The sequence below is a fragment of the Doryrhamphus excisus genome, chromosome 10, assembly GCF_030265055.1.
Source record: "Doryrhamphus excisus isolate RoL2022-K1 chromosome 10, RoL_Dexc_1.0, whole genome shotgun sequence".
In the NCBI taxonomy this organism is placed as follows: Eukaryota; Metazoa; Chordata; class Actinopteri; order Syngnathiformes; family Syngnathidae; genus Doryrhamphus; species Doryrhamphus excisus.
In genome coordinates, this window is record NC_080475.1 from 14,771,046 (window position 1) to 14,783,069 (window position 12,024).

Sequence of the window (12,024 nt, forward strand, 5' to 3'; positions counted from 1 at the left end):
TAATTTCCAACATTTCACTTGTATCCGCGGTAACAGCAAAGGAATTTTGTCATGCCAAAAAGGCATCCACAAAGGCAATCACAGACATTCCCATTCGTAATCGTTTTTCCATCCTCTGCCTCATTGTGTACTTCCTGTCCCTTCCCTATTCCCTTCTTCTTCTCGGAGCACATCCCTTTTTTCTGTGCTTCCTTTTAAATGCTTTGTGTATCCAAACTAAATTGAGTGGTAGGAGATGCTTTCCATTTGAAACAATATTTACATCCACTATTCATGAAGATATGTTTATATAGAGAGGACACTCACGCCAAAAAATTACCTATATAGCCGATAATAAAAGTGTGAGTGAATAATTCAACGGATTAAAATGGATTGAGGGTCAAGGTGAAAGAATTAGAAGGCGATCACATTCTGTAGAACCTCTAAAGTGGTACAAAACCAGACTTTCTGGAAGAAAAATGCCTCTACATTTCAACAGTTTTCCCTTTGGCTTGGATGCGCACAGACAGGATAAAGTTGTTCCTGTTATGTCAAGAGGCAGGTTGTTATGTAAAAACAGTCTTCAATGGTTGTGGCATTGAAGGGAGGGACAGAGGGAGGCAAAGCGGTATCAAACCTTCACCCACCGAGGATGTGGTGCAGCGGATCCACGGACAAGGTCCAGGCACAAGAGGTACATAGACGACAAGGTCACATTCATTGAACTGCAAAAACATGACAACTTGTGATGGAGCTTTAATGGTTAAAACCCTGCACCCTGGTGTGGCATCCTCAATACAATCATTCCCGACTCCTATTTACATCACCTCTTGGATGTTTTCCCATCAGATTACGAATACTTTGCCACATTTGATTAAAATGTTTTTTCGGGGAAATAAATGGCGCTCGCTCACCAGTTTCACTCACACGGACATTACAAAAAAGTAAAACATCATAAGAGACGTCTTTGTCCCCAATTAAAAAGATACAAAATGTATAAAAGTGTTTTTTGTGTGTTATGTATGTACAGTCCTTTTTCCTTTTACATTGATTCTGTCTGGGTTTGTGTGTAAACAGTTTTAAAGACATGTCGATATGTCACCTGTCAAAAACTGTTTTGAGTCCTACGATGAACTTCGGGATATTCCATGGCCTTTGACTTTGTCCTCACAGAAGATTGTAGGTCTACAGAGGCCGTCATCAAGACTGTCCTTCACCTCTGTTGGCTCTGATAGGAGGAGAGAAAAAAAGACTCAACTTTGGTATATACTATACTTTCACAATGTATTGTATGTATTAATTTTTAATTTGATTTATTATTTGAATTATTTGTACAAATTACTGTTTATGCTTAAAAAAAGACTCAAATTCGGCATATACTATACTTTCACAATGTATTGTATGTATTATGTTTATTTATTAAATTTTAAATTTTAAATTTTAAATTTTAAATTTTAAATTTTAAATTTTAAATTTTAAACTTTAAACTTTAAACTTTAAACTTTAAATTTTAAATTTTAAATTTTAAATTTTAAATTGTATTTATTATTTCAATTATTTGTACAAATTACTGTTTATGCTTTAAAAAAAGACTCAAATTCGGTATATACTATACTTTCACAATGTATTGTATGCATTGTTTAAATTTTAAATTTAAAATGTTTAATTATTATTTCAATTATTTGTACAAATTACTGTTTACACTGTGCATTGTTCATATTTGATGTCATCTATTTATTGTCCACATTATTATTTATTATTATACGGGAGCCAGGCCATTTCATTGGCAATTTCATTGCTGTGTTATTGTGCAATGACAATAAAGAAAGTCTATCTATCCATCCATCCATCCATCCTTCCTTCCTTCCTTCCTTCCTTCCTTCCTTCCTTCCTTCCTTCCTTCCTTCCTTCCTTCCTTCCTTCCTTCCTTCCTTCCTTTCTTCCTTCCTTCCTTCCTTCCTTCCTTCCTTCCTTCCTTCCTTCCTTCCGTCCATCCATCCATCTATCTATGTGTATATTTTATTTGTACATACGTATGTACCTTTAGTTGTACCAGGCATTAAAATAAATAAACTGAAGAAACAAGGGGGGTCTAATCATTTTCTGCTAGGGACAAAAGGAAGAGGACACTTACTCGGAGTCAGGAGAGACTTCGGATATGCTGTGGGAGGTGGCAGAGGGGGAGGGGCCCTGGGCGGAGCCATTAGGCCCAGAGTTTGACGCAGCATTTGGAGGAGTGAGGACAGAAGGGTTGAAGGATGCAAGGATGGAGGAGAGTATGTCCAGGTGTTCGCTAGACGGCTGTCGCCCCAAAGGGTTCAAACCTGTGACAGGCGGCGTCTGCCCAGGGTACCTACATGCAGAGTCCAGTCGTCCTCTCATGTGACCTGGAGGAGGGAAGGCCTCTTGCTGGGGTTCTTCTGAGATGGGTGGCGGTGGGGAGGAAGGTGGAGGTTGGTCCGGGTGGGAGGGCTGGCGGGGTGGCAGGGAGCGCAGCCATTCCCGACATGGTTGTGACCCCACTCCATTGGCCTCCAGCTGCTCTCTGGACCTACTGCTCATCAGCGCCCCTGCTAGGTGCTCCCGGGATGAAGCTTGCCGGCGAGTGAGCGTGTTCAGCTGCAATCTGGACCCACTCAGGGTTCCCTCCATGCCGTTCCCCCTCAAGTCTTCTCTGGAGGCGTGGATGGTGCTTGAGTGATGGTTGTCCAGTCTATCCCTGGAGGAGGTCAAATTCTCCCTGGATGACGACATTCTCTGGTGATCCAGCCCCAGGCCCGCGAGCCCCGCACCCTGGCCAAGCTCCCTTCTCCTGGGTAAAAGGTCCAGGTTATCTCTGGAACCCCTCGAGTCCAATCGGTCTCTCGAGCCCCCGACTGTCTGCCTCCCGAGAGGATCTCGGGACAGCTGCCTCCGAGCCAGTGAGTCCAGATGTTCCCTGGAGGAGTAGCGGGAACCTGGCTGCGAGAGGGAGCCTGTGCCCCCTCCACCACCAGCTGAGGCAGAGTACATGCGGCCATAAGAGGCTGCAGGGACACCTCTGTGGCCCAGGGTCGAGGTGCGGTACCAGTTGAGCTCACTGGGACCCCGGCCCACTGTTGAAATGCCCTGGAGGGCTGGGGGGCAACCGAGACGATTCTTCAGGATACCTACAAGGAGGACATAAAAAACAAGAGGCTGAATCAACACATTGGGTTTGAGTAGTACGCCCTGAGGGACGCCGTAACGCCTAAAAGAAAATGTCAGCCATGTTTTGAGGCTGTAATATGAAAGCATCCTTTGTCATTATGAGTTTGTACAATAGAGTATGTATATATAATATAATATAATATAATATAATATAATATAATATAATATAATATAATATAATATAATATAATATAATATAATATAATATAATATAATATAATATAATATAATAATAGAATAATATAACATAAAACATAAAACATAAAACATAAAACATAAAACATAAAACATAACATAAAACATAACATAAAACATAAAATAAAACATAAAATAAAACATAAAATAAAACATAAAACAAAGCATAACATAACATAAAACACAACATAAAACACACCATAAAACATACCATAAAACATACCACAAAAAAACATACCATACCATACCATACCATACCATACCATACCATACCATACCATACCATACCATACCATACCATACCATACCATACCATAACATAACATAACATAACATAACATAACATGTTATATAGGTTATAACATGTACAGGCTCCTGAGCTCACCCTTGCGGTGCCTGTGTGGCTGCGTGAGGCCGCTCTCGTCCCCGCTGGTGAGTGCTCCGTCGGCTTGGTTGTTGTTGGCCGCGTCCTTACTGTAGTCGGCCCCCAGGGGGCGCTCCGAGCCCCACTTTTGGAGGGTGTGTTTCTCACACTCCTCTAAGGCCGGCCAGTAAGACAGAAGGTCGTTACCATCCAGATCTGTCACACAAAGATATTTATCCATACATCACATTGTCTGTGAGGTAGCAGTGTACATTTTATTTCAGTTTTTTGTTTTCTGGCATTATAATGCACAGAAAAGGGAAATAAATATGTGTTCATGTTTCAAATCAGCATTGTGAATGTTGGTAATGGTAATGGTTTTATTTCATTTGAACATGCATCAGATTACAATTGAATGCATCACATAATCAGTTCACAGTTCCACATGTCCAAAAGGAGTAGGAAGAAGCAAAGCTTATTAAATCCTACCCCTCCATCTGGTACTTTTACAATCAGTAACTGTTGCATTTGTTCACTTCCTGCTTTCCATAATACAGTTTACTTTTACAATCAGTAACTGTTTCATTTGATGGACAACATTCCAAAAAATACAGTTCCCCTTTAAACTATAAAATACGGAAGTTTAAGTAAAATTATTGTGACACCTTGGCTGGTCAAACTACCTTTGGTACCGTTGTGGGTGGGCTCAGTGAGCAGGCGCTCGCCGTGGTTGGAGCGTTTGAAACGCCGCTGGATGCGTCCGCGTAGACGAACGTTGTCCTCACTCTCAGATGACGGGATGGAGAGACTGCGCTCCTCATCCATGGAGAGGTCGGAGTCAGAATCGGAATCCTCACCTTGTTAGAGAGAGCGGGATTATTATTGTGAAAAACATGTAACATAGCAACATATGCTTATATAGCGTTTACCTCCATCTCTGTGAAACATGGCTACATCCAGATCCGTCGCTCCAGTTTGAACGATGCTTTGTTCCAGAGTTTGACGAGCTAAGAGATTTTCCCTAAACAGTCAAACAAGGAGAGGAGTGACTCTTCGGTACACAATGCGTGTCTACTCATGCAGACTAAAAGACAGCATCCACTCAAATATTGCATGTCTTGTACAAACAAGCAGTGAGCTGCGAAGAAGAAGAACATTAGTGTTGCTCTACATGCGGTACAGTCGTCTGATCTGTACCCCACTGACCCACTAAATAAACAACAGGCTGTTAATGCAAACAGTCACTTCCTCCCTGAAGCGACACTGTCCCAAATCTCGCCTCACGAAGAACCAGTGAAGACACGCAGGTCCTCTTGAATGGTTTGAAGTTAATATGTACACTACTGCTGAAAAGTTTGGGATCACTTGCAAATGTCTTTGTTTTCCAAAGAAAAACACATTTTCATGCATTTCACAAACAATTAAAATAAATGAGATGATTTTCAAAAAAAGGATGTACATTTTTGCATAGAGGCCTACTATCAACAACTGTCAGTCCTCTGCATCAATCTCCTGGTATGGCTGCTAATCCAAGTTCATCATTTTATAAGGCTAATAGATGATTAGAAAAGCCATCTAAAAATCTAAACTAAAACTAAAATCTCTTACCATGCTGTTAACTACTCCCTTCAGAGAGCAGCACAAACTGGGTCTAACAAGGACAGAAAAACGCTGCACAACTGTGCAAGAAGACAAATATCTGAGAGTGTGTAGTCTAAGACAAAGGCGCCTCACAGGTCGTCACCTGGCAGCTGCACTAAATAGTAGCCGTCAAACACCAGTGTCAGTATCAACAGTGAAGCGGAGACTTCAGGATGCTGGACTTCATGGCAGGACTGACAAAAAAAGCCATATCTCAGACTGGTCAAAAAAAAATTCCCAAGTGATCCCAAACTTTTGAGGGGTAGTGTACTTTTCGAAAATACAAACACTTTTTTTGTTTCTTATATATGACCAGAGATATATGAGAGCTATATGACCAGAGATCTTGTTAGAGAGTTATTATGGAAATACTTCACATAGAACTTAGTATATTGCATTTAGAGCCCTTAATATTGCACATGGAGGTTGATCAGATATTGCACAGTGAATGGGGACTGGAGTAACTATACTGACTATAAAAACAAGTATTACACAGATGTACATAGTCCTAATACGTAATCTTGCTAACTAATTAATTAGCTAATTAATCAATCAACAACCCAACCGAGAAACAACAATCCAACCAAAACTGGCCCTTATACAATGCTTCTCATGCATTCATTTATTTGTGGCAGGCCACCACCAGGAAAGCTTTCTGGCCAACAAAATTCCCAAGTGATCCCAAACAGTAGTGTATATTATTTCCATATAATAAATGTGCTTTTTTTTTACCTGGCAGAGCTGACAGAGGAGATGGTGGAGGCTCCAAGTGTGATGCGGTGCAGCCCACTCTGCTCCAACAACGAAGCATTGTGATATGGATTCTGGGCCTGGAGAAAGTATTTTCATGTAAAATGACGTTTATTAGAACAAAGCGAAGTTGTCCCATCAGTTGTCACCGGACGAAGCGCTTTGACAGGAGCAGTTAAAATAGGACATGACCTGGGCTTTCTGTACTGTATAAGACCACTGTTCTCCTCGTTTATGTTTAATGAGACAGAAAGGGAGCAGATCATCTATAATGTACTGTACATACAGGTCAACGGAGCGCAGGGTTAAAACACGGTCCAGTTTGTACGTCTAAAAATATGCGAGAGTTTAGAGGCAAATGGACGTTAAAAGGATGGATGAACTGCGTCTTAACCAACATACTGCATCACTATGCACCCACAATGTGCGACGCGTGGAATGCGCTGGGTGGTATATTCCTATTATTCTATTTGGGTCAGTACCAATCCCTGGAGGCAGCTGGAGAATGAGAGGACAGGAGGAAGAGATGAAGGATGGGGGAATATGGAAGGCAGGAAGGAGCTCACTGAGGTCAGTGCAGCAGAAGATAACAAGTATATATATATGTACCTAAAAAAGATCTCCAACAGTAAACACACTCACTGGACATTTCATTAGGCACACTTACACAATCTAATGAGATCCAAAAATTTACATTTACGTTTGTGACTGTCGTTTTTTAATGTCGACAAATAAAGTAACCAAACAATCAAACAATAACTCACCGTATTCTGCGCTGGTCTTGGCGGCTCTTCAAGACTCTTCTTCCCCAAACAGGCCACCGTCCAGGCCTCCTTCACCTCAGAGTTGAACACGGTGAAGACCAGTGATACAGACAGGCCCTAAAAAGCAGCATTAGCAATCATAACTAAGCGCCCACATGGCCGTCGAGTACATATACTGTATACTTTGTTCATACCTGCACTAGACAGAGGACGTCGAATATATAGTAGAACGCCAGGATGCTGTTGTTGACAGCCATCAAGCCACACAGCCAGGTGGAGGTGGCTATCATCAGCAGTAGGAATGCGTTGCGAATGGTCGCACTGCAGAAGAAGATAGGGCAGCAATGAGTGTGGAGAAAAAATATTTTATATATACAGTTGTCCCTCACTACATCATGGTTTGAACATCATGCCCTTTATGGATTGCGTTTTTTCACAAAATAATTAATTCATAAATGATGCTGTTTTATGCCCTGCCATTGGCTGGCGACCAGTCCAGGGTGACCCCGCCTCTCGTCCGTCCATCCATTTTTAATCCGCAAAAATGGTTACACCCTGGACTGGTGGCCAGCCAATCACAGGGCACATATAGACAAACAACCATTCACACTCACATTCATACCTATGGACAATTTGGAGTCGCCAATTAACCTAGCATGTTTTTGGAATGTGGGAGGAAACCCACGCATGCACGGGGAGAACGTGCAAACTCCACACAGAGGATGGAATTGAACTCTGGTCTCCTAGATGTGAGGCCTGCGTGCTAACTGTACAGCGCCGAAAATGTGATTTATCATAACTTCCATTCATTAATTTTCTACCGCTTTTCCTCACGAGGGTCGTGGGGGTGCTGGAGCCTATCCCAGTTGTCTTTGGGCAAGAGGCGGGGTACACCCTGGACTGGTCGCCAGCCAATCACAGGGCACATATAGACAAACAACCATTCACACTCACATTCATACCTATGGACAATTTGGAGTCGCTAATTAACCTAGCATGTTTTTGGAATGTGGGAGGAAACCCACGCATGCACGGGGAGAACATGCAAACTCCATACAGAGGATGGAATTGAACTCGGGTTTGCTAGCTGTGAGGCCTGCATGCTAACCACTCCTCCACCATACAGCCCCAAAATGTGATTAATCCTAACTTAACATTTTAATCCACTGATGGCCCTATTAATAATATTTTAGGGTAACTTAAGGATGGCAAATGGCCAGCTGGGTAGATTTTTGTGAACCATTGAAAATATAAACTTTATGGAGCTGTACTCACATGACAGGGAGTTTCTTGGTCTCCTTCTGTGTAGGGTTACAAGACATCTTGGCCACAATCGTGAAAATACCCCCGTTCATCTGGACAGATGGAGAGTCAGATTATCTTAATATGTTCAATTTAAGAGTTAACTCATCAATTCTCCATATGAACGTTACCAGTATGACAATTCCAATGGGCCCAGCAAAGCTCCAAATCAGCTTGTCATAGATTGAGATCCAACAAAAGTCTGGGTTCCCATACCCTTCAGGGTCCAAGCCCACTGCCAGACCTTTCACGAAAAGACACAAACACAATACATATTGTATATTATATGCTTGTTCTATATATGTCTCAGGGAGAGAAATTTAGTTGTATACAGCAAGTAATTGGAAGACGCTGACAGAAATGAATTCTTAATGGGATGTGTCAACGAAAAAATAAAACGTCTGTCTTGTGTGTGCATTCCTGTGTCCTATCTCACAGCTTAAATGGAATCGGGTTCCAGACAAATGCCAATAGGACAGCTTATCTGCACAGACAGCTGGTGAAGGCATCTGCACGACTTGACTGTGTTGGCATCAACTTAAAATCATGTATCGACCTAGTAGTCGGTGCAGTTTTTCTTCCTGCACATTATGATATTCTATATTTACTACAGTGTAATTGTACTGGTATATGTGTATATGTATACGTGTGTACCTAAACACATCTCATGATCCTTGGCACGGGACAAGACGCCACAATCCCTGTGAGTTTGCCATTGAAATAGCCTAAGGGTGTGTGATTGACAATTGTTTTTGGCCTGTGAAGCAGTAAAGATTGATAAATCTGCCTCGCAACAAATACAGTACCAAGCAAATACCTGGTACTAATATTTAGCCTATAGTTTTTTACATGACCACGTTTATTCATACAAAAATATAGTGCATACCAGTAATAATAGCAGGCACGCCCCAGCCGATGGCATAGTAGAACCTCATGGCTCCAAAATTGATGTTCCGTTGCTCCGTCTGCATCCTGTAGATGTGAAGGCCCTCCACAAACATCCAAGCAAATGTGGACATAAAGAAGTAATGCAGCAAGATGGCTACCACCGTGCACAGGAACTGGAAAAAATGAAGAGACAAGTGATTCAAAGGGAAAGAAAGAATGGCTGAAAGAGCCAAAAGGAGATAACTTATCGAAGCAAGGCCAGACAGATGGCTCAGAGATACGAAGCAACGAGGAGGGGAAAATGAAGGACGAATGGGGAAGTGTGAAATAAGAGCTAAAGAGATAATCTTGCTAATGGATTTATAATGGATAATTAATTATTGAGTTCATTCATTCATTCATTTTCTACCGCTTTTTCCTCACGAGGGTCGCGGGGGGTGCTGGAGCCTATCCCAGGCGGGGTACACCCTGGACTGGTGGCCAGCCAATCACAGGGCACATATAAACAGACAACCATTCAAACTCAAATTGATACCTATGGACAATTTGAAGTCGCCAATTAACCTAGCATGTTTTTGGAATGTGGGAGGAAACCCAGACAAAACCCACACATGCACGGGGAGAACATGCAAACTCCACACAGAGGGTGGAATTGAACTCGGGTCTCCTAGCTGTGATTAATCCTAACTTAACATTTTAATCCACTGACGGCACCATTAATAATATTTTAGGGTAATTTAAGTGTGGAAAACGGTCAGTTGTGTCTGCGCGCTAACCACTCGACCACCGTGCAGCCTTAATTATTGAGTTAAATGTACAATTTTTTTAATGAACAATATATATATAATTAACAAAATCTAAGTGAATTGAATCTTTAAGATGGCAAAGCAACTGCAGCAGAAATAAACCCATATGGTACATTTTAGTCACTCACATGCATCAATGCACACACACACACACACATGTGTGCATAAAGAATCAACTAAACTGTGAAGGAAGACAGAAATAGCAAAATATGGCGTAACCGCTGTGAGCACTAACATGCTCTCCCGAGTGTGATGTGCATGAAGGGGAAAGCTGGAGGTAACTGTCTTCACTGTACAGCTGTCTGTGTGAGGATGCACTTTAATTAATGTGATTACACGCTGACTGAGCACATATTTGTCGCACCTCCTCTGGAAAAAAAACCAAGATGTACACAACACACATAATTACATATATGGTTAATGAAACGTAGCCGGGGGAAGGGACCGATGCTATATATACTTACATAGTTACTTAACATTACTCAATCAAAAAGGGGACCTTTTGATTGAAAATAATTAAAAGTCAAGTACAAACCTGTTGCTCAGTTTGATTGACCCCCAGCAGAAACACAAGCTCAGACAAAAACATGGCTGCAGCTGTGTTGGAATGGATGCTCCGGGTGTTGGACTTTAGGCCTCGGAGGCACGACAGAACCAGGACAGTGACAAGTAGAGCCAGCATGGAGAGCACCAGGAAGGAATAGGTGACCAGGGCGAGTGTCTCCAAATCGCCTTCTAACTGCTGCTTGCGAAAAGAGGTATAGAATTAAAAAAAAAACAATGGTCTTAGACAACTACAATGTATCCCACTAGGCATCTTCTGGGCATTTTCATCTGCATTTCACTATATATATACTATATAGGTGAAAAGTCCAGTAAGTGAATGTAAGCCTATTGTACAAACCTCTCTGTGGGAACTGTCCATCAGCACCCCGAAGGTACCAAACCTTTGACACTGACAGCGGACATGTGAGGTGTTCCTATACACCACCATGCAGTCCCTCACTGTCCAACAACCTCCGATCTCACACCTGCAGGGACACACAACAACACATATGTTTGCGTAGATGATATAGATTCATTTGTTGTGTTTGTTTTGTTTTAAATATCACTGAAATAACTGATAGATAAGGAAAAACATTAATATTTCTTAGTTTCTTAGAAAGAGCAATTGTAAAAAGTAATGCACAATCGGTGTGGTGTGTACTCACTGGCTGCTGTGGTTCCACTGGACACACAACGGCTTGCTACGATTGGCCGTCTCCAGTAGTTTGAACTCCAGTAAGATGGGCTGGTCCAAATGTCCACCCACGAACGTCTGGTTGTTGTAGACAGAGATGGTGACCACCGGGGAGTTCATTACTGGGTGTCTGGGAAGCCTGGGACCGTATGAAAGCGAATACAGGGTTACATAAGTCATACATCAACATGATCAGAAAGCATCGTTCGGTATTCGGTACTCACCTCACTCCTCGTCGGTCTGTGTGATACTTTGGAGGTAGCGCTCCACCAAGACTTCTATAGATCAGCAAAATGACTATTGTGATGGGAGGTTCAGGCGCTGCACGAGTGCGTCTCGCTGCTGTGTATTCGCTCGTGTGATTGGCTGAGATGCTGACTGGGGGTTGAACAGGAGGGATGTCTGAGAAGGAGCAGTTATAGTTAGCATGCTGTCTGCCGTACTCTTTGATATGTACTCTTACATTCTTTCTCGACTTCTTTCTCTTTCCGCTCCTTCTCCCTCCAGCTATGTTGTTGCTGTTGTCGTTGTGGCCCCAGGGCAGCAGGGGGCAGTAACACGTGGGTGTAGGGATCCCAGACGGATTGACTGCGAAACAGCGTGGTGTGGTACCGTGGGAAACGACGCCGCACGTCGGTGTGGTTTTCCACCCGATCCAGATTCATGACTGTGTGACAATACAATTAGAACATCGTTAGTCCGCTAACCTTTCTAACTTATACACTGCTTAAGTCGATGGCCACATAATAGTCGACATAACTTTTATTGACATAAAATTGAAGACTCAAACGGCAACATCATGGCAAGCACGCAGTGCAATTCCAACACCATATACAGTATGTATCTCCGCCTCCGAACAAACACATCTCTAGTTCATTAGGCCATCTGTTTCATATCAATTGCAAC

General features: G+C 42.3%; 1 protein-coding gene across 1 annotated transcript in view; it reads right to left on the bottom strand.

The window, feature by feature from the left end:
- Positions 1-13: 13 nt before the first annotated feature.
- celsr3 (cadherin, EGF LAG seven-pass G-type receptor 3) overlaps positions 14-12,024 on the bottom strand; it is a 51,888-nt gene continuing 39,877 nt past the window's right edge. Inside the window, exons 21-36 of the mRNA XM_058084097.1 lie at positions 11,582-11,785; positions 11,343-11,520; positions 11,090-11,257; positions 10,783-10,909; positions 10,414-10,620; positions 9,071-9,245; positions 8,316-8,428; positions 8,158-8,237; positions 7,077-7,203; positions 6,883-6,999; positions 6,101-6,198; positions 4,657-4,748; positions 4,411-4,584; positions 3,749-3,943; positions 2,114-3,128; positions 14-1,207 (exon numbers count right to left, since the gene is read on the bottom strand). Coding sequence (XP_057940080.1) covers positions 1,180-1,207; positions 2,114-3,128; positions 3,749-3,943; positions 4,411-4,584; positions 4,657-4,748; positions 6,101-6,198; positions 6,883-6,999; positions 7,077-7,203; positions 8,158-8,237; positions 8,316-8,428; positions 9,071-9,245; positions 10,414-10,620; positions 10,783-10,909; positions 11,090-11,257; positions 11,343-11,520; positions 11,582-11,785 — 3,098 coding nt within the window. The 3' untranslated portion in view covers positions 14-1,179. The remainder of the gene's footprint in view (positions 1,208-2,113; positions 3,129-3,748; positions 3,944-4,410; positions 4,585-4,656; positions 4,749-6,100; positions 6,199-6,882; positions 7,000-7,076; positions 7,204-8,157; positions 8,238-8,315; positions 8,429-9,070; positions 9,246-10,413; positions 10,621-10,782; positions 10,910-11,089; positions 11,258-11,342; positions 11,521-11,581; positions 11,786-12,024) is intronic.